Source organism: Oratosquilla oratoria, chromosome 9 (genome assembly GCF_046742065.1).
Source record: "Oratosquilla oratoria isolate Oo_2021 chromosome 9, ASM4674206v1, whole genome shotgun sequence".
Lineage (NCBI taxonomy): Eukaryota > Metazoa > Arthropoda > Malacostraca > Stomatopoda > Squillidae > Oratosquilla > Oratosquilla oratoria.
This window is the reverse complement of record NC_134785.1, coordinates 2,226,324-2,248,190: the sequence shown is the minus strand read 5'-3', so window position 1 is coordinate 2,248,190 and position 21,867 is coordinate 2,226,324. Positions and strand designations below refer to the sequence as shown.

The following is a 21,867-nucleotide window of genomic DNA, read 5'->3' as shown; positions in this document are numbered from 1 at the left end:
ACAAGATCAGTGACCTTAGTAATGCCAGTAGATGCTCCACAACTCTATCTAATACACAGTCTATGCAGATGTTGAAAAGTATTGGGGTGAGGATGCATCCTCACCTTACTCTTGAAATAACAGGGAAGAAAACATGCCTACTCACTTCACAGCACTCCCTGTCCTAGAGAACTGGACATTAAGTCAATAATCCTCATCTCCATCTGGAAGCTTAACTCTGATGAGGCACAAGATCTTCCTCTCTTATCAATTTCAACTGTATTTCCCCTTCATATAAGGAGTGCTGACAGCTTGGAACTGGTCCTCTCTTATTACAATCTGGTGACAGAAACAGTCCCACAACTTATACAGAACAGACATCAACCCAGTGTTTCTTCATAGAGAGATCTGGAAGAGTTGCCAAAGACTATTGCTGGTCAATGTAGGGCTGCAGGTTTCCAATCAGTAAAACTCAAGGCAAAAATCATTACACTTTTTATTATTTTATTTATTTGTTTTTCATTTTTCCAATGTTTTCTCCATAACTTTAGGCTGTCAATTAATAGCAGGGTATTTTTGTCAATATGAATAAAAAGAGATAAGTACAGTATTTATTCCAGTGTATATGCCACAGGTATGTTGTACACCGTGACCTTGAATAGTGTTTGTAGCTGTGTCCTTGAAAATTTCTAGTTCTATCTAACCATCTTAATGTTTGTCTCTTCTCTCTCACACAGTGGTGCTCATATGACATTGGCTGCTGTATGCTGTGGGTCTCGCCTCAACGAGACCATGACTATGCTGAAGTCAGCAACGGCACTGTCGTCAGTGCCCTTGCGGCTTCTCATATTCACAGAACCCACTCTTCGTCCTCACTTCATCTCCATGGTAAGTCCAGCCTTGATTCATCATCCTGTTTTCTCTCTCTCTCTCCCTCTCTCTCTCTCTCTCTCCTTCCCTTCCCTTCTCTCTCTCTATCTCTATCTGTCTGTCTCTCCTTCCTTTCTCTCTCTTCCTCTCTCTCTCTCTCACTCTCACTCTCACTCACACTCTCTTTCTCCCATATTCAATTACTGTACTGACTTATTCAACTTCACATTATTTTCATGTTTAATATTTTATATATTAATCCTTGAAAATTACCTTATTGGATATTCCCAGGCTGTTGGCTATAAAATTAAGTTAAACTTTCCATGTAATAAACATGTTTAAGGGTCTTGAAAGCCAAACCTCAAATGAATAAAATTGCCTGGTACCAGTATGAACGCAATTGAATTGTTAAATGCAGTTGAATGGTTAGTTAAGATAGATATAATTCTTTTCAGTGTTAAATGTGTTTCTGTGCATGAAAAAAAGATTGATATGCAGGAGCAACTAGAATAAAGATATTTTGTAAATGGGAGCAAAGGGATTATCCTTTTGTTGACACATCTTGTAAAGAAAATGGAATAATGAAAATTCTGTTATTTATTTTATATTATTTGTTTGCTATTATTTGTCTGTTTGTTTATTATTTGCTTGATTTTCATTTATTATTATTTATCTGTCAATTTATTATTATTTACTATTTACCTGTTTGTTTATTATTTAAATATACCTATGCATTTATTTATTTTATTTATTATTATTTACATTATATATATATATATATATTTTTTTATTTATCATTACTGTATTATATTTTTTCGTATCGGACCTAGTTATGGACCAAAAGGTCTCCTTTCAGCATGCTCCGCCTTTGTAATCCTTTGTAAAAGTGTTCTGTCCACAGCCTTCATTTGTTCATGCAATGTGTATAGTGACCTTCATGTGGGTAATAATTATATGTAGGTTGGAAGCTTGCTGGCTGAGCGGGTTAGGGCGTCGTTACTTGCAGCAAAGGTCAAGGGGATGGCGGTTCGAATCCTGCCACTGGCGAAGTTGAACCAAGGGGCATGGTTCATTAAATTCCATGCTACAAAGTCCTCTGTGAGGGGCACCGTCCTAGCCTTCCAATGGGGGGAATTTGTGATGTTAAACCAAATCAAGTCAATCAATCAAGATTGAGAACAACCTCTTCAGTGCAGTATCCCCTAGGATAGAAGCGTCGGTTATCGCCCACAAAATGCCAATATTCCCTTCTATATGTGTGTGTTTTTTGGCTACCTCCCATGTAAGGGGGAAAACATTTGGTATATGTATGTATGTATGTATTTCTAGCATGTGCTCCTTATATTTGGTATATGTATGTATGTATGTATTTCTACCATGTGCTCCTTGTAGCACAGTGGGTACAGTCACTCTTTCATATTAACCTTCTGTTTAAATTCATCCAGAAATAAGTATTTCTCAACCCATTCCATTCTACCGTGTAGTTAATATAAAGTAATTCCCTCAAGGTAATTACTACAGCTGGCAACACTGCTGATTTATATAATAAAACACTTGAGTTTGGGAAAAAAATCACCCAAGGAATTTGCCAAAATATTGTGTGTGAGATTCACCATGGTCTTGGATCACGTGTTGGACTCGTGATCAACAGCTATTTCCCTTCCAGAGGAGAGCTCAGAGCTCATATATATGACCTATCTATGGGAAATGCTGTGACCTTAGACACACACACCCAACTCCTCGCCCACAAGATTTGGAGTAAGGACTCACAGTGTAGCGATACTAAAATTATTTCAGTCTTGGGCGGGATTCGAACACGGACCTCCGTAGTGGCGCCCGGGAACTCTACCGCTGCACCATCAAGTCTGTGTGTGTGTGCTTTGGGGGATATGAGAAAACATGAGACACAATGTAATGTTGTTTGGGGTCACTTCTCTTGACCCAGAATGTAAATAATAAGTTATGAACTGGAAGCAGGGAACAATTAATAGTATCGAGGAAGGGAAAAATGGAATTTAATCTAGTTTTTGAGACGTAAATCATTTAACAGGCACTAGATACTTAGCAGTATGTGCTTCTATTAATACTGTGTATAATTATTAAAATTGTCATTCATAAGGGTTTAGTACATACATATACCAAAGGCTTTTTCCCCCCCTTATAAGAGAGGTAGCCAAAAGACAAAGGCATAGAAACAACTCCCACCCATTCCATCTCCTATATACTCCACTCCCTTCCACCCTTTTCCCTTCCTCTTATCTTGGCATCTCCTGGATGACGGGTCATCCCTGCATCTTGTCCACTGCCCTGGTTTCAAAAGCAGTGTCGGAAGACACAGCACATCCACAGCAAGGCCACTTCATTAAACCGGCGACTTCCCCTCTGGGTTTAGTAACTATATATAAACTCGGTAATAACATGAGGGAATGAACCAATGTCTTAACCTGGTTCCTGACCCGCTTATCCTCTTTGAATGTTCTGCAGACGACATGTGGTTGAAACTGATTTGATTTATTGATGTATTTGACAGAAGCTGTAACTTGTACTCTTCCATGAGCAAAGGCCACGCATATAGTTTTCTCTGTTTGGAAACTTAAATTTGAAAAGTTCCAATATTCGGAACAAAAAGTTTGACAAAAAACAAAAAAACAAACAAACAAAAAACGGAATATCAAACATTTCGAGTTTCGGGGGTTCTTATCAGAGTATTAGACACCATTCACATGGCGATCCCTTCGGCTGGTGTTAGCTAGAATAAGATTATTAAACAGCTTATTCACTCAACAGTGGTACTCCCGCCCCCAATCGTTTGGTGTAAGCCAGAATAGAATCTGTGAAGAACATGACTTTGCCAAATGATTTAATTACTTCTTGACTCGCCCAAATCCATGAGGGAAATTTTGTTGAAGGTATTAAGACAAAAGTCATCTCACCATGATGAAGACAGTTATGATAGTAATAATGCTGCTAATTGTCATGGCAAATATGTGATAATAATGATAATAGTTAATAATGATAATAGTTGATAATTATAGTTAATAATAATAATTGATAGTAATAATGATTGGTAGTTAATAATGATTGATAATTAATAATAATGATTGATAATAATAATAATAATGATAATAACAATAATAACACTAATGATAATAATAATAATAGTAGTGGTGGGGGAAAAGAATACTGCCACCAAGTAATTCCACTTGGATCGTAAGAGGCGAGAAGAAAGGGACGGGGATTGGGACTAGGCATCCTTCTCCTTGTAGCCCCGCAGGGGACATTCCTAAAAGAAAAAGCAAAGGCATAAGAGGGTCTGGGAGTTTTCCAACCAGCACCCTAAGGTTTGGGTCTTTTAATGTGAGTGGATGTGGTACAGATGAGAGTAAAAGGGAAGAGATAGGTAGTATGTTTGTGAGAAGAAATATGGATGTGTTGGCTTTGAGTGAAACTAAGCTGAAAGGGAAGGGCGAGTGTAAGTATGGGAGTGTAAGTGGGAGGTTATCAGGAGTGAAGAGAGGGCGAGGGAGGGAAGGGGTGGCTATACTAATAAGTGAAGAGATAGGTAAACGTGTAATGGAGTGGAAGGAGGTTTCCTCAAGGATAATGTGGATGAAGGTGAAACTGGGATAGATTTAAATGAGTGCATAGAGGATTTAGGGAGAAATATCAATGTAATAGTACTGGGAGACCTTAATGCTAGGGTAGGAAATGATGCAATTGATGGAGTGGTTGGGAAATGTGGAGTTCCAGGAAAGAATCATAGTGGAGAGTTGATGGTGGAAATGTGTCTAGAAAGAGAGTTGATGATAGCAAATACAGTGTTTAAGAAGAAAGTCAAGCATAAGTACACATGGGAGAGGGTGGTGGAGGGAAGGGTGGTAGATAGAGCGTTAATGGACTATGTAGTGGTAAATAGGATTATGATAGGAAGAGTTAAGGATGTACATGTGCTAAGGGGAGAGATTGGGGGAATATCAGATCATTTTCTGGTGGAAGGTAAGTTGAGAGTGGAAGATAGATGGAGGAAGAGGAAAGGGACAAAAGGTAGGGAGGTGCTTAGAGTGAACTCTTTAAAGGAAAAGGAGAAAGAGTACAAGAAGAAGCTGAAGGAGTGGGAGGGAGTGAAGGATAGAATAGAGCTAGGTGTGGAGGAGGAATGGGGATGGTTCAAGGAGGGAGTCACAAAGTGTGCAAAGATGGTGTGTGGAACAAGAAGGACAGGAGGAAATAGAAGGAAGGGTAGTGAATGGTGGGATGAGGAAACAAAGAAGGTTGTAGAAGAGAAGAAGCGAGCTTTCACAGATTGGTTACAAAATAGGACGAGGGAGTCATATGAGAGGTACAAAGAAAAGAAAAGAGAAGTAAAGCAAAAGGTAAAGGAGGTAAAGAGGAGAGCAGATGTGAAATGGGGTAAGAGTATGACAGAAAATATTGAAAGTAATAAAAAGATGTTTTGGAAAGAAATTAAGAGAGGAAGAGGAGGCGAATCAAGTAGAGAAGAAAAGGTAAAAGGTGCAGATGGAGAGATGAGAATGGAAGAGAAGGCAGTAAGGGGAAGATGGACAGAATATTTTAGGGAGTTGCTAAATGTGAAGGAGGATAGGGAGGGAAAGATAGTTGCAGTGGGAAATGCTAAGAAAATGACCGTGATGAGTGAGGAAAATGGAGGAGTAATAAGGAAGGATGAAGTGAAGGCAGTTGTTAAGATGAAAGCAGGTAAGGCACCTGGTCTGGATGGATGCCATGCAGAATGTCTAAAAAAAAAAGGAGGTACAGTGATGGTGGACTGGCTGGTGAGGTTATTTAATGTTTGTTGGAGAGAGGGTAGAGTGCCAGAGGACTGGAGGAGTGCCTGTATAGTTCCACTTTACAAAGGAAAAGGGGACAAGTGTGAATGTAGTAGTTTCAGAGGGATTAGCTTGTTAAGTGTAGTTGGGAAGGCTTATGGGAGGATCTTGATTGAAAGGATTAGGAGAGGAACAGAAGGAGTAATTGGTGAGGAACAGTGTGGATTCAGGATGGGTAGAGGTTGTGTAGATCAGATTTTTGTGGTAAGACAGATATGTGAGAAAGCTATAGGAAAGGGGAAGCATTTTTTGGGGGGCCTTTATGGACCTGGAAAAGGCTTACGACAGGGTAGACAGAAAGGCACTGTGGGAGGTTTTGCGGATATATGGGATAGGAGGAAAGCTTCTAGGAGCTGTCAAGAGTTTTTATGAGAGTAGTAGAGCTTGTGTCAGGATTAGAAATGGAGAGAGTGAGTGGTTCAAGGTAAAGATGGGACTTCATCAAGGATGCGTTCTGTCGCCCTGGCTGTTCAACTTATACATGGATGGGGTACTGCGAGAGGTAAACGCAAGGGTAGTGGGTCAGGGATTGGAGATGGTTAAAGAAAATGGAGAAAAGTGGGAGGTGAGCCAGCTGTTGTTTGCTGATGACACTGCGCTTGTGGCAGGATCGGAGGAGAAATTGAGGAAGTTGGTGAAAGAGTTTGGGAGAGTATGTGATAAAAGAAAGCTGAAGATAAATGTGGGTAAAAGTAAGGTGATGAGATGTACAAGGGGTGAAAGTGGCAGTAGACTGGAAGTGAGCATTAAGGGAGAGCGACTGGAGGAAGTGGATAGTTTTAGATACTTGGGTGCAAATGTGGCAGGAAAAGGTGGAGGTAGAATGTAGATTTAGAGAAACAAGTAAATGCCTTGGTAGATTAAAAAGTGTAATGAGGAATAGACATCTGGGAATGGATGCTAAGAGTAGACTATATGAAGGAGTGATTGTGCCAACAGCACTGTATGGGGCAGAGACATGGAACATAAGAGAGAAGGAGTTTAAATGTGTTTGAGATGAGGTGTCTGAGAAGTATGATGGGAGTTACTAGGCTAGATAGAGTGAGAAATGAGGAGGTGAGGAGAACAGGGGTTGGGAGATAGGGTTGATGAAAGAGTATTGGGATGGTTTGGACACATGGAGAGAATGAGTGAAGAAAGACTAGTAAAAGAGGTATGGAAGGCAGATGTGGAGAGAGTGAACATGAAGGAACGTCGTAGGATGAGGTGGATGGATGGGGTGAAGGGGGCTTTGGGGAAGAGGGGAATTTCTGTTGAGGAAGGACGGGAGAGGACAGAAGACGGGTGAATGGAGAATGGTTGTATATGGATGATGTTGTGATGCATGAGGTGGAATGGGCGGGGGGATGGGGGGTGAGGTAGTATGTGTGAGCAAAATTTGACGCAGCCCGAAGGGATTTCTCCCCGTCTTCTCCTTTATGCATGGGGGGACGGAGAGGGGGGGTCGCCGATTTAATGAAGCGGCCTTGCTGTGGATGTGCTGTGTCTTGCAACACTGCTTCTGACCCAGGGCAGTGAACAAGGTGCAGGGATGACCCGTCATCCGGGAGGTGCTAAGATGTGAGGGAGGGTGGAGGGGTGTGGAGTGTATTCAGGGATGGAATGGGTGGGAGTGATTTTATGCCTTTTCCTTTTCGGCTACCTCCCTTGTAAGGGAAAAAAAAGCCTTGGTATATGTATGTATGTATTAATAATTAATAATGATTAATAATAATAATTATTATTATTAATAATAATGGTAACGTGTGTGGCTCAACGCATGTGAAAGCGATCCCGTATCGTAAGCATCCCATGAGACAACAGTTCAAGTTTAAGACACACTGGTCATTTTTGTTTCCCCAACACCAAGGCAAGCTGAGTGGCTGTGCTTTAGGCATACCCAGTGGTTGAAGTCTTGGTTAGCCTAACTAAAAAAACAAAACAAAAAAAACATGAAACTAAAAGCTGCTCACCTCGCACCTGCCGTGACCTGCCGTGACCTGAGCTTTTTCCGGGTATCGTCAGTGCAGTGGTATGTATACCATGGACGCCGTCTCCAGCGTTCTTGTATGAAGTGTTCTGGACCACCTTTAAGGTTGAGGTCCAGCCGGGTACTAGCTCTGCAAAAAAAAAAAAAGAATAGAATAAATAAATAAATGAAATAAAATAGAAAAAACGTAGTGTGGAAAAAGAAATATCCAGACACTTCCATATCTGGCCCACGCTTCCCAACCGACTTCTTCCCACGATATACGACCGATGTCAGCGCGGGAGCGACCCTCGTAGAAAGAAGCGTTGGTGAATTGCCGACGATAAAATGCAGCACATTTCTTACCGAAACACGATCCCCCACTGGTATTTGATATAGCTCTCAGAGCCCAACGGGCAAAGTCGACCCGTTGTGGCCGTTTTGGTGCCCTTTTAGTATGTGGCCTACCTTTTTGAAATTGGTTTAGTATGTGGCCAACCCTATTTGAATGTGTCCTACCCCAGGAAAAATTTAAAACAAACAACAATACTTTAAAAATGTTCTCATGTAAACCTAACCTAACCTGACCTAAGCCTAACCTAACCCTAACCTGACCTGCAGAGCTGGGTGCGTTCCTCGGTGCGTTGGATAGGTAGGCCACATACCATACCAGGGGAAAAAAATCGTAGGCCACCGCCGTTTTAAGGCGTTATCATATTGGGCTATTTTTCCTCCGACAGTCGAGAAAACAAAATAATTTGCTGTAGTGATTTGACGGCAGAAAAGGTTCCGGAGGTGGGTGGTCATGCCGGTTATTCTGAGACTAATAGGGGACAATTAGCCCAGTGTGATAACGCCCGGAAGAGAGTTCAGAGCTCGTATATGACCGATCTGTGGGTAATACTTTGACCTTACACCCACACACACCCAAATCACCGCCCACGAGAGTTGGAGTAACAACCCACAGCGAAGCGATACTGAAATTATTTCAGCCCTGGGCGGGAGTCGAACCCGGACCGCCGTAATGGCAGGCGAGGAATCTAACCACAGCGCCACGTGTGTGTGTGTGTGTTTGGAAAGGAAATATAGCTGGGGGAAGGGGGGACGACAGGTCATACGAGGGCGGGAGAGGGGGGGGGGGTTGGTATCGCCCGGACCCGCCCGTTTGGTATAAACCAGAAGGGAATCAGATTACGCCGTTCCCGCCAGCAGGAATGTGTGGGGACCTTGTCTCCTCGTGTGTTTGTTTTATGCTTCTCCTGGCGAGGTTCCTGAAATGAACAAGTCGTGTTGCTTTACCCGAAACCAAAGTCCGAAAATGGGGTCGAAGGGATTCTTTGAAATGGATATAAATGAACTCTTTTCGTCTGGAAGTAGTTGCGTCACTTGCCTGTTGTCGCCAAATTGTTGTTGTTATTATTTTCTGAGTTGTTATAAAATAGGTTCTTTTCTTTATCTGCACTTCATGTATATTGATTCAATACCAAATAAAGTTGTTATTATTGTCTTGAAATGACTAGCTCTTGTTTTTTTTATATATATCTATTAGAGAAAGAATGAAACGTATAAAGACCATTACAGTGACGAAATGACCAATAGGAGGCGAACTGCGTCCGATGGCGCCATTTGTACCACAAGAACATAAGAATGAAGGAGACCCCAAGGGACCACAGGGTCTACACTAGGCAGTTCCATGTCCATTACCACTTTACCCTACGTGTTCGGACTGCCAGAGCAAGAAGCACTCGCCTGTAATGAAAATCGGACCGCGGTATATTAAAATCATATACATGTGTGTGTGTGTGTGTGTGTGTGTGTGTGTGTGTATATGTATATATATATATATATATATATATTATATATATACATATATATATATATGTATATATATATATATATATATATATATATATATATATATATATATATATAAATGGAACTTGTATTATGAGACCATAATCTTGCACAAGACTTTAGTAGGCGACTGTACGCCCTCTGTAGCGACGACACGGAAGGGTCGCATTTCTTTGACCATATAAGGATCGATCGAGGAAACAGTCACCGCCGTGACCAAACAAGTCTTGTCACTTGTCAACTCCCTTCTAGATGATTTTTTTTTTCTTCGAAATACTGTAATAGGATTGGCGGTTCTTCACCCATTCATGTATTCTACTTATTTATTTATTTTATTTGGTTTACTCTTTTTATTTATTTAGTTATTGTTTGTGTGCATAATACCCGGCGCCATAGTGGGAAACGTATGCGGTCACGCACGAATACTTCCATTGTTATCTACTGGAGGATAACGCCGTCTTTCGTCGCCGTCGTCATTATCCAATTAGGTCCTGACACACCAGAAGAAGGAAGGGCATCGAACTCGCCGCCGGAGCACGGAAGCGTGACGCGACGCCAACTCTCCGCTTCGAACGAGGCGGCGACCTTTCGTATCCGTGGTGGTCTGAAAGAACACAAGACTCGAGTTCGGTTGAAGGTAGCTGGAGATTTGATTGAAAGGTCAAAAACTATAATTGATTGTGGGGAATAATCAGTTGCTGGAAAAGCGCCCACTACGGTAAAACGGAAAATAGGAAACGGTGGGAAATAAGGAATTGTTGTTTGGGGCCATCTTGATCGAGGGGAGATGGTGATGGTAATAATAATAATAATAATAATGATATTGAGAATAAAGATAACATTAATAATGATAATAATAATGATAACAATAATGATAATAATAATGATAATAATGATAGTAATGACAGTAATGACAATAATGATATAACGACAACAACAATAATAAGTTTATTTGGCAATAAATACATGAGATACAGATAATGAAAAGAACACAGTTCAAATGGCTCTTGTTGATCTTTTGGTTGAAACGACATATTTATTCTATTCTATTCTATTTCTTCATTTATTTATACGTTTGTTTATTTATTGAATTAATTTAAGGGCTTAGTAGAACCAGCTGAACCATTTCGTTCAAGGTGATTTCGACTCCGTATCGTAAACAGTTGATGTACGTTTTGAAATTACTGTTTTATCTATTTATCTTTTTATATTTGGTATTTTTATATGTTCATATATTTGTATTTTTATTTATTTTTTGTTATTTTTTGCTGTACTAATGGTTCCTACTAAGATGTATGTTTTCCTAGTAATATTTAAAATTAAGTTCGTCTTTGCTACTTCTGTGGCTCCATCATTTTGGTGTGGCTCCATTATTTTGGTGGGATGTTGTCCACTAGGATAGCGTTAGTAATCAACTTGCGAATTAAAAATGTTTATTAGATTTAAATGTGATAAGTGACCATTTCTGAAACAGCCCATGCTATAGGCCTTATCACGCTGGGCTATTTTTCCTCCGCCTGTGGGAGCAAATTTGCAGCCCGTAGCTTTCGGGGAAGGAATCAGATATGCTGGATGAAAATAACTTTCCTCCAGCATATTAAATTACTTTTTTTTTTTTTTTTTTTTTTTTTTTTTTTTGAGAAAACAAAATAGTTTGACATAGTGATTGTGTAGGGGATCGGTACCGCCGATTAATCGGAGGTTGGAGAAAAAATAGCCCAGTGTGATAACCCCTTGTGGAAGAAGACGCGGCGGGGCTGGCCCGCCGTTTTCTCCATTGTGACGTCATCAGTGACGTCATCAGTGCCAACAAGTGGGCGAACTGTCGTTACAGGTCTCCCATGCCATAGTACGCACATTCCTCCTCCATCTCCTCCTCCGCCTCCTCCGCCTCCTTCTCCTCCTTCACCACTTCCTTCCTACCCTCCACCATCTCATCTCCATCTTCCTCCTTCCTACCCTCCACCATCTCATCTCCATCTTCCTCTTCCTCCACCTCTTCCTCCTCCTCCTCCTCCTTCCTACCCTCCACCATTTCATCTCCATCTTCCTCCTCCTCCTCCTCGTCCTTCACCACCACCACCTTCCTACCCTCCACTATCTCATCTCCATCTTCCTCCTCCTACTACCCATCCTCCTCCTCCCCATCCTCCTCCTCCTCATCTTCCACTCATCCTCCTCCTCCTCCTCCTTCTTCACCACCTTCCTACCCTACACCATCTAATCTCCATCCTCCTCCTACTCCCCATCCTCCTCCACCTCATCTTCATCCTCCTCCTCCTCGTCCTCCTCATCATCCACATCCTTATTCTTCACCACCTCCTTCCAACCTTCCACCATCTAATCTCCATCCTCCTCCTCCCCATCCTCATCCACCTCATCTTCATCCTCCTCCTCCTCCTCTTCGTCCTCCTCTTCACCTCCTCCTCATCTTTCGCCACCTCCTTCCTACCCTCCACAATCTCATCTCCATCCTCCTCCTCCTCCTACTCTCCATCCTCCTCCTCCTCGTCCACCTCATCTTCCTCCTCCTCCTCGTCCACCTCATCTTCCTCCTCCTCCTCCTCCTCCTCTTCCCCTTCTACATCTTCTACCCGCACCTCTGCCACTTCTTCCTCTTCTACCTCTTCCTCCTTGTCTTCTTCCTTTTCCAAATATGGTCACATTTCTCCTCCAGTCCGTGTGGTAAATGACTTTCAACTTCATGTAGTCAGTATGTATTCGGGAGGGCTATAGTGACACCCCTACAGACCCGAGTCACACAGAATTCTTTGATGGAGAATAATCTTTCCCCCAAAGCTTGTTTGACACGTGTCGACTTTTCGCCGTGGGCCGTCCACGACACGACGTCATGGGTGTATGTATGGATGCTTTCACGCGTGGTGGTGGCCGTGACGTGTGTAAGCATCCGTAGACACCCACATTTATTTGAAAGCACGACGTCGTGTCGTGGACGGCGCACGGCGAAAAGTTGTTCCGTGTGAAACGAGGCTATGGGTCCACGTCGTCTTTCAATGACAGAAGCGTTGGTGAATCATCGTGACAGACGTCACGTGGCACGTGCTGGGTGTCACCTTGATGATTCATTCGATTCCTGTGTGATTTTGCCGTGACGGCCTTGTGGGGTTGGCATTCGAGCACCTCCACGTCTGTCGTGTGAAGAGAGTGAGCACGGTGCTCTGGGGGAGCATACAGTATACAAGAGCGAGATTTTATTGATTTATTACTACTACTACTACTATTATTATTGTTATTATTATTATTATCATCATTATCATTATAATTATCATTATTATTACAGTTACTGTTGTATATTATTCATATTACTTATTGTAAATATCGTTGTTATTATCATCATCGTCGTCATTGTCGTTGTCGTCTTAGCTCCTTGCTATGTCATTATTATTACTATTTGATATTACTATGGTGTATTATTATTGCTATTATTATTATTATTATTATTATTATTATTATCTAGTCACGTCTTCAGTCTCGTTATATTTAACATTCCCCATTGGCATGATGATTCACTTGATATGCTTTGCTCTGACTGTTCCATTCAGCAGAGGGCGTGTGACCAGAGGGGGGAGGACTTAACGTTCTTTGTCGTCAGGCGATTTTATTAAATTGCTGAAGGTTTGGGGTCGGGAGGCAACAACGTAGGAAAAGAATTAAGAATTTCTCCACTTTTTCACGTCTCTTAATGATTAACTGATCACTTTTTAACTAAGAATGTTTATCTCGTTATTTTTTTTTTTTTTTTTTTTTTTTTTTGTTGTTTTTTTTTTTTGCTCCTCGTGTCCGTAACCAGCTTTAAACTCGGTACCTCGCAGTTTTTGGGCAACTTATAGGGGACAAGAATACAGCCGCTAAGTTCCTCCGCTTTTCCATGCAGAGTTAGGAAAAAAAAGTGTTTTGATATGGCTATCCCTGTTGTGGGGATTATGGTGATGTCTTCATCTCAGAGTGCAACCCCGGGGGAATGGCATTTGGTTCCTGGGAGCATGCCTGTAATCTCTAAAGCAACTTCAGCTATTATTCTCCAACTTATTGGCACCCATACGGACCAGAGTTAAACAGTATTCTTTCATGATTGAAAACAAATCACTCGAAAATAAAATATTTTCTCCCCTCTGCTATACTTCTGTTCTGCTGCCATAAACCACACGGATCGACTTTCCGCCGTGCACCGTCCACAACACGACGACCGTAATCTCAACCGTGGGTGTCGATGAAAGCGTCTATAGACACTTATGGTTATTTAAGAGCACGACGTCGTGTCGTGGACGGCGCACGGCGGAAAGTCGATACGTGTGAAAGAAGCCGATGAGAGCTTTCGGAGGTCCCCGAGGATCGTTGCCGGCTGAGATTTCGGGGACATGGGAACAAATGTTTACACTACAAGCTGCAGACTGGTGCCTCCATCTTGAGAGGCCAAGTATAGTATACAGTGTGGAACCTGGGACTGACACTCAGGCTTGGCATCATCATCTTCTTCTTCTCCTTCTTCTTCTTCACCTTCTCCTTCACCTTCTTCTTCTTCTTCTTCTTCGTCTTCACCTTCACCCTTTTCTTCTTCTTCTTCTTCTTCTTCTTCTTCTTCTTCTTCTTCTTCTTCACCTTCTTCTTCTTCTTCACCTTCTTCTTCTTCTTCTTCTTCTCCTTCACCTTCTTCTTCTTCTGCTTCACCTTCTTCTTCTTCTCCTTCACCTTCTTCTTCTTCACCTTCTTCTTCTTCTTCACCTTCTCCTTCCTCTTCTTCTTCTTCTTCTTCTTCTTGTGATGAGTAGAACGGAACGAATGCTGTAGCCAGCAGATTTCTTTTACCAAGATACTTTGGTATTTTGGGAATAAGGCTGCAGTGCTTTGGGATCAGAGAAGTTGCCTGGAACAGATCGATTTGGCAACAAACTGCAGTGCTTTGGGACCGGAGAAACCATGTTTAAGGAACAGGAGTGTCATGTTTTGGGAACAAGCCTGCAGTGCTTTGGGATCGGAGGAACCACGTTTAAGGAACAAGAGTGTCATGTTTTAGAAGCAAGCCTGCAGTGCTTTGCGATCAGAAGAGTTGTATTTAAAGATTACAAAAAAATTACAAAGGCGGAGCATGCCGACAGGAGACCTTTTGGTCCATATCAAAGTCGGATGCGAAAAAATATATAATAATGATAAATAAATGAATGAATGAATGAATAAAAACCATTATAAAGTAAATAGTAATAAATAAAATAAATGCATAGGTATAGTTAAATAATAAACAGGTCAATAGTAAATAATAATAAATTCACATATAATTTATAATAAATGAGAATCAAGCAAATAATAATAAACAGACAAATGTTAATAAAACGAATAAACAAATAATATAAAAAGGAAAGACCTATAATGTTTTGGGGAAGAAAACTGCAGTGCTTTGGGATCAGAGGAGTTTTAAGTAACTGAGATCGTTGAGAACAGGCCTGCAGTGCTTTGGGACTTTGTAGTATTTAGGAAACAGACCAGAGCCGTCAGATAAAAACTCATTAGGACGAGAACGACGTCCGTTCATTCCGAAGTTGAAGGAAGACCCTCAAGGAAGAGGTCACAGAGCCTCGGACCTCGAGAGGGGATTAGAAGTGTCTGGGGGTCGGCGGCGCTCGGCATCTTCTGCGTGTGTTCGTGTAAGGTTTTCAAGACTCGAACTCACCCGGATAACGCAGCCGTGCTTAAGGATGGTTCGGTCCAAGGTCCATATAGTATAGGTCAACGCACGCGCAGGTTCCAAATACCCAGCGGGGGAAGTGGGGGGTTAGTGACGTCACTGGGTGCATTCGGCGTGATCTGTCAGGTGTCTCTCTCCTCCTCCTCCCCCTCCCCATGGCTCCCGTTCTCTCTCTCTCTCTCTGCTCCCGCTCTCTCTCTCTCTGCCTTACTCTCGCTCTCTTTTTCTACTCCCGCTCTCTCTCTCTCTTATAATAATAATTAGTATTACTACTATTATTAACTTTAATTGGAGATCTGTCTCCCCAGACGGGCATAGGGAGACAGATCTTCAGATGAGCACATCTGGGGAGGTAGGTCTTCACATGATCCCAGGGACTTGACATGACTTTAGATACGAATATAACCCCGCCTTCGGATCTGACCTGGGGACAGCTGTGCAAGGTCACATCTTGCCAGTTTACTATGAGGGTGGAATTTCTTTACACGGGTGTTCTAGGGAAACAGATCTTCACATGATCCATATAATAATCATTGCTATTTTCTTGCAATACTGGTGGACCTGTGTCTGATGGTAAATGTAACGATGGAACTGCACCAGGCTTGAATGCTATACAACTTGGAGGCACCGGTATTCCAAGGAGTTCGAATTTCATATTTCTCTGAAATGCTGATTGTTCAAAATGTTTGCTGCATAAACGTTGAGTCAGTGGGTTTATATGGTCTTTTCTCCCACACAGCTGAATCCAGCGATTTTGGGTTTCTTTATCTTTTGGAAACCGAAAATAATGAACATTTGATTTCCCTTTCACTCGAAAATGAGCACAGCTACGCACGGCGCAAGACGGCATTGTGATACCACATGAACGGTGAGGATAAGTAGGCAGAGAAGTGTGACCTTGTCCCGTTCAGTGGCAAGCACAGATTGACACACGCTCCCGCGTTTAACCCCTACTGCACCCGTTGACGTCACGGATGCGCAGAACACAGGAAAAACGGAGCGCTCGTGGGTTGACCTATACTATATAGACCTTGGTTCGGTCAGGGGGTGATTATGCCGAGTCGTATAAAAATGTTTTAGATAATTGATGGTTTCCAGGCAGGTTGTGTTTACGTCACACGCGCGCGCGCGCACACACACACACAAAAACAAACAAACAAACACACACATACAGACACACACACATACACACACAGCGCACACACACACACACACACACACACACACACACACACACTGGTTGTTGTGATCATCAAGCTTGCTGAATCTGTACATACAACTGTTGCGTTGTTTTTGTGTCCAACAGTGCGGCGGGTAATAAAAGTATCGGTGCTTCAGACAATTACTACCTGATGTCGGATAGTCATGCTTCACTTTACTTTGTGTGTGTGTGTGTGTATTATATATATATAATATATATATATATATATATGTATATGTATATATACATATACATATATATATACATATATATATACATATATATATACATATACATATATATATACACACTATATATATATATATAATGCACTTTAATTCTAAGCCATCAACATCGGGAGACCCAATGGGGCCACATGCAGAAATTGAAATGTGGTACTGCCGAGGACTCGAACTCAGCGATCACACACACACACACACACACACACACACACATATATATATATATATATATATATATATATATATATATATATATATGTGTATATATATATATGTATGTATATATTTGCAGAAACCACTTGGAAAATAAAATAAATGAATACCAAACGTTTTCGTTTATTGAAGACATCATCAGGGTACAAAGAATGTACCCTGATGTCTTGAACAGACGAAAACGTTCGGTATTCAGTTCTTTTATTTTCCAAGTGGTTTCTGCAAGTATAACGTGTGTTTAGTGATTTGTTTTGTGTATATGTATATATATATATGTATATGTATATATATATATATATGTATATATATATAATGTATATATTATATATATATATATATATATACATATATATTTATATATACATATATATTTATATATATATATTTATATATATATATATATTCTGTTTGTACTGTACTGATCTTGACTCAGTTGTTAACCTGAACATGGGTATGGTTATCGCGATGAACTGTAATCCCGGCAGTGCCTAGTGAGTGCCGCAGAGATAAGAGAACCGAACTGCAGTGAGAGTGAAAGGAAACGTACCGTCCGGTACGAAAGGTCTTAAACCCCTTATCATCTTGAGAGGGTTAACCCCTCCATGCTCATGCGATTGGGGGTTTATGGTGACTAATTACAGGGGATTTTAATCAGTGAAAGGGGTGAGTGGAATAGCCTGGTGGGAGTTGGAACTTCTGTTAAAGGATACATAACTTGTGACGTCACGCGAAGAGTTGTTTATGAGGATTATCACGAACTTGAGGACTGGCCCATCTCTTCAAGAAGTGCTAAATAACACCAACATTCATGGGGTGGAGGGAGGTAACTAACTCACTCATAAGAAGCTTGTCATAGGCGAGGTTTCACTCATGGACAGACTTCAACCAGACCTTCACAGACAAAGCCAGCATCAGACCGTCCGCCTTCCTGTCGCCGTTCCAACGGCCGGAACGGAACAGACGCAGGGCCCCTCCCGGAATGGATGGATTCCTTCCCTCCCGGACGTCAGTGGAGCCGGGAGAGGAGGGGTGGATGGCGGAGAGGAGAGGAGGGGTGGATGGGGGAGAGGAGAGGAGGAGTGGATGGGGGAGGGGAGAGGAGGGGTGGATGGGGGAGGGGAGAGGAGGGGAGGATGGGGAAGGGAGAGGAGGGAGGATGGGGGAAGGGGAGAGGAGTGGGTGGGGGGGAGGATGGGGAGGGGAGAGGAGTGGATGGGGAAGGGGAGAGGAGTGGGTGGGGGAGAGGAGGGGTGGATGGGGGAGGGGAGGATGGGGAAGGGAGAGGAGTGGATGGGAAAGGGGAGAGGAGGAGTGGGTGGGGGAGGGGTGGATGGGGAGGGGAGAGGTGGATGGGGGAGGGGAGAGGTGGATGGGGGAGGGGAGAGGAGGGGTGGATGGGAAGGGGAGAGGAGGCGTGGATGGGGGAGGGAGAGAAGGAGTGGATGGGGGAGGGGAGAGGAGGCGTGGATGGGGGAGGGGAGAGGAGGCGTGGATGGGGAGGGAAGAGGAGGCGTGGATGGGGAGGGAAGAGGAGGGGTGGATGGGGAGGGGAGAGGAGGATTGGGAGGGGAATCTTTTGGGGTTTGGCCGTTCCCCAATGGCCCCCAAGTACAATAGTAGCCGTTGTTATGATTATGGTTATTAATGTTGTTAGTAGTACTGTAGTAGTAGTAGTATTTTGTGATTGCTGTCAAAATATTATTGGTTATATGTTGTCATTTTTGTTATTCATCACCATCATCATCATCACCATCACCATCACCATCATTATTGTCATTATTATTATCATCATTAGTATTATTACTATTGTTATTGTGATTATTCTTACTGTTATTATTTTCCGCATGAGGGGACAAGGAGTGAGGGTCGCCGCGAAATGAAGCGGCCCTGCTGTGGATGTGCTGTGCCTTGCTGCATTGCTTCTGACCCAGGCAGTGGGCAGGAGACAGGAAAGGCCCTTCATCCAGGAGGAGCTAAGATGAGGAGGAGGAGGAGGAGGAAAGGGTGGTGGGTGGGAATGGCTGCGAAACCTTGACTGGCTACCCCCTTATAAGGGGGGAAAACCTTTTAGTACGTGAATCGATATTAATTACTCCATTTATGGTGTTGAGTCTACGCCAGCAGGCGCGTATTTGTGGCCGAAGCCGCCACCTTTGTGCTTGGATCGTTGGGAGAATGTAGCAGTCACTGGTGAGGAACTGAGAGGAGTGCGGGATTCGAACCCACACCTAAGCGAATGTGAGACCAGCACGCTTCCGATGACGCCACCGGGGTAATATGTCATTACTGTCGTTGTTGTTGCCATCATGATCATTACTATCATCATCATTATTATTATTATTTATATTATTATACTTTTTATTTTCCTTTTATTTACTTATAATTATTAAATATTTTTCCGCATCCGACCTAGTTATGGACCAAAAGGTCTCCTGTCGGCATGCTCCTACTTTGTAATCCTTTGTAATCAGCTAAATGGCGACGTAACTTGATGACCGGGGGTCCCTCTTTACATGTTTCTTCTCCCACAAATAGTAATGGCAATATATTTGTATGTATTCATGCGCATACATTGACTTGGCCACCTCCCACATAAGGGGGACTGTTAGGCTGGTTTGAAGGCAAACTCTGATGGAGAGAATGTTTGTTTATATAGATTATAGAGATAAACGATGGGCGCCAAATGTTAGGCTGGTTTGAAAGCAAACTCTGATGGTGGACAGATCCCCCCACAGGAACACAGGAACATTAGTAGACATATTAGTATTGTCGCGGGATGTGGGTGAACAGCCACTGGTGGTAATATGTAAGGCCCCGTTGACACTAGGCAACTAGTGACCGTCACTAGTGGCGGTCAATAGTTGCTTAGTGTGAAAGTCTCGGGCAACTGCAAGCAACCAGTGACTGTCACCGAGTTGTGGAATCCTTTCTCATCATATCATTAGTCGAAAGAATGGCATCAATGGAGGAGGTGCTTCTGTTGGCTTTGCTAGTCAGGAAAAAGAGACGGTCGGTGACGGCAACTGCCAGTGACGGTCACTTGTTACCGGAGCGGGCGACAGCCATAGCCTGCTGCGCAACCGGGCACCAGCCATAGCCTGCTGCGCAACCGGGCAACCGCAGTGACGTAGTGTGAAAGGCTCAATTTAAGATAATGATAGGCAACTAGTGACGGTCACTAGTTGCCTAGTGTGAAAGGGGCCTAAGGAGTACTGGCCTTCAGCCTCAGAGCATCTATGTTTGGCCTGCGTCCATATTTCCATATTAAGCCTATTAGAAAGGCATTTGTATGCGACCAAAAGCACAAATCCGGGCTATGCCCGTCAATTCTGTCCCAGCCAGAAGGATACTATTTTTCGGTACTCTTGGGGGATATTTAAGCCTTGTGAGGTCGGCTCAGGTCACATTATTCTTTCGGACTCGGGCCGGCCAACACGCGCGTGTGTAGACCTCTTTTCACCAGAATGAAGAGCATAAGCCAATCCGAGCTTGATCATCCCCCTACGTCACCTAGTCCAAGGTAACACACACATTAGTGCTACAGTGACTACAGACTATACAATCCACTTTATCTTTTAATATTTTCATTCACCGAAGGAACTATTCCCATGACTATCAGGATAATACAGTTCCGACGGGAATGGATAGGGCTACCTTTTGCATTTCATAAAAAAAAATCTTTGGTGTATGGAAGGACGGGACCAGGATCCTCGTCACAAAGAAAATTTGTTGTTCATTTATTAATTTATATTAATTTGTTTATTTATCTATTATGTATTCATTTATATGTTTATTTATCTAATATATTTTCTCTATATTGTTTATCTTTTGGTTTACACGTTACAAAGGATTACAAAGGCGGAGCATGCCGACAGGAGACCTTTTGGTCCATGACTGGTTCGGATGCGGAAAAAATAATAATGATAAATAAATACAAAAAATATAATATGAATAATGATAAAACAAATAAAACAATAATGTTACGTTGTGACCCAGACCATGCACAGGTTGTTGGATTGTCATTATGTGTTGCCTTGTGGTTCCGATGTCCGCAGCGAGTTCGAGTCTGCTAACGGGACACCGGCGGCGACGACGGCGATCGTGGTACTGGCGCTCGCGCGCGCGTGGGGTGGTGGTGGTGGTGGTGGGGTCGGTCGGACCTCTTGTGATTGTTTTTCTTGCAACTGGTTAATGACACCAACATCGCCTCTGCGTTCTGAATTTCGTCCTCTTCCTGCTCCGCCTCGCACGTTTCCTTCCCTCTTTCTCCTCATCCTTTTCTTCTGTTGTTACTGTTGTTGCTTCCAGTATTTGGGTTCATACAAATTTACCATGATCTTGGATCACGTGTTGGACTCGTGATCGACAGTTATTAACCTCCCAGAAGAGAGCTCAGAGCTCGTATGACCGATCTATGTGTAATGCTATGACCTTACACGTACACACACACACACACCCAACTCCCCGCCCACGAGAGTTGGAGTAACACCCCGCAGCGCAGCGGTACTGAAATTATTTCAGCCCTGGGCGGGAGTCGAACCCGGACCACCGTAGTGGCAGGCCAGAACTCTAACCACAGCGCCAGGAGGTATGTATGTGCGTGTGTGTGTGTGTGTGTGTGAGAGAGAGAGAGAGAGAGAGAGACTTGGTTCATCAAGGGTGAGGATTTAGAAACTGAAGCGTTCCGAGGCCCGCCACCCGTGACCCCGACCGCTACTCCTGTCCTCCCCCCCTCACACACTCCTCAATACTCCCTGAACCCCGACCCTCCTTATAAACATTCAGACCCACGAAACTCCCCATTGGATGAATATAATCGCTTGACGACACCATTGTTGAAGAGTTGTGACGTCTTGTACCCCTTACTAGATAAGAACATTTATTGGAGTGTGCGTTGCATCAATATATATATATATATATATATATATATATATATATATGTGCAAAAGATCACAAAACCACGTGATCCAATAAATTGCTGATAACCACAAAGGTAACCGGAAAAGAACATA

At 42.8% G+C, this 21,867-nt stretch overlaps 1 protein-coding gene across 1 annotated transcript in view; it reads left to right on the top strand.

Moving 5' to 3' along the window:
• The window catches only part of LOC143028132 (glucoside xylosyltransferase 1-like), a 64,229-nt gene that overhangs the window by 4,395 nt on the left and 37,967 nt on the right, over window positions 1-21,867 (top strand). The window contains exon 2 of the mRNA XM_076189770.1: window positions 717-867. Coding sequence (XP_076045885.1) covers window positions 717-867 — 151 coding nt within the window. The remainder of the gene's footprint in view (window positions 1-716; window positions 868-21,867) is intronic.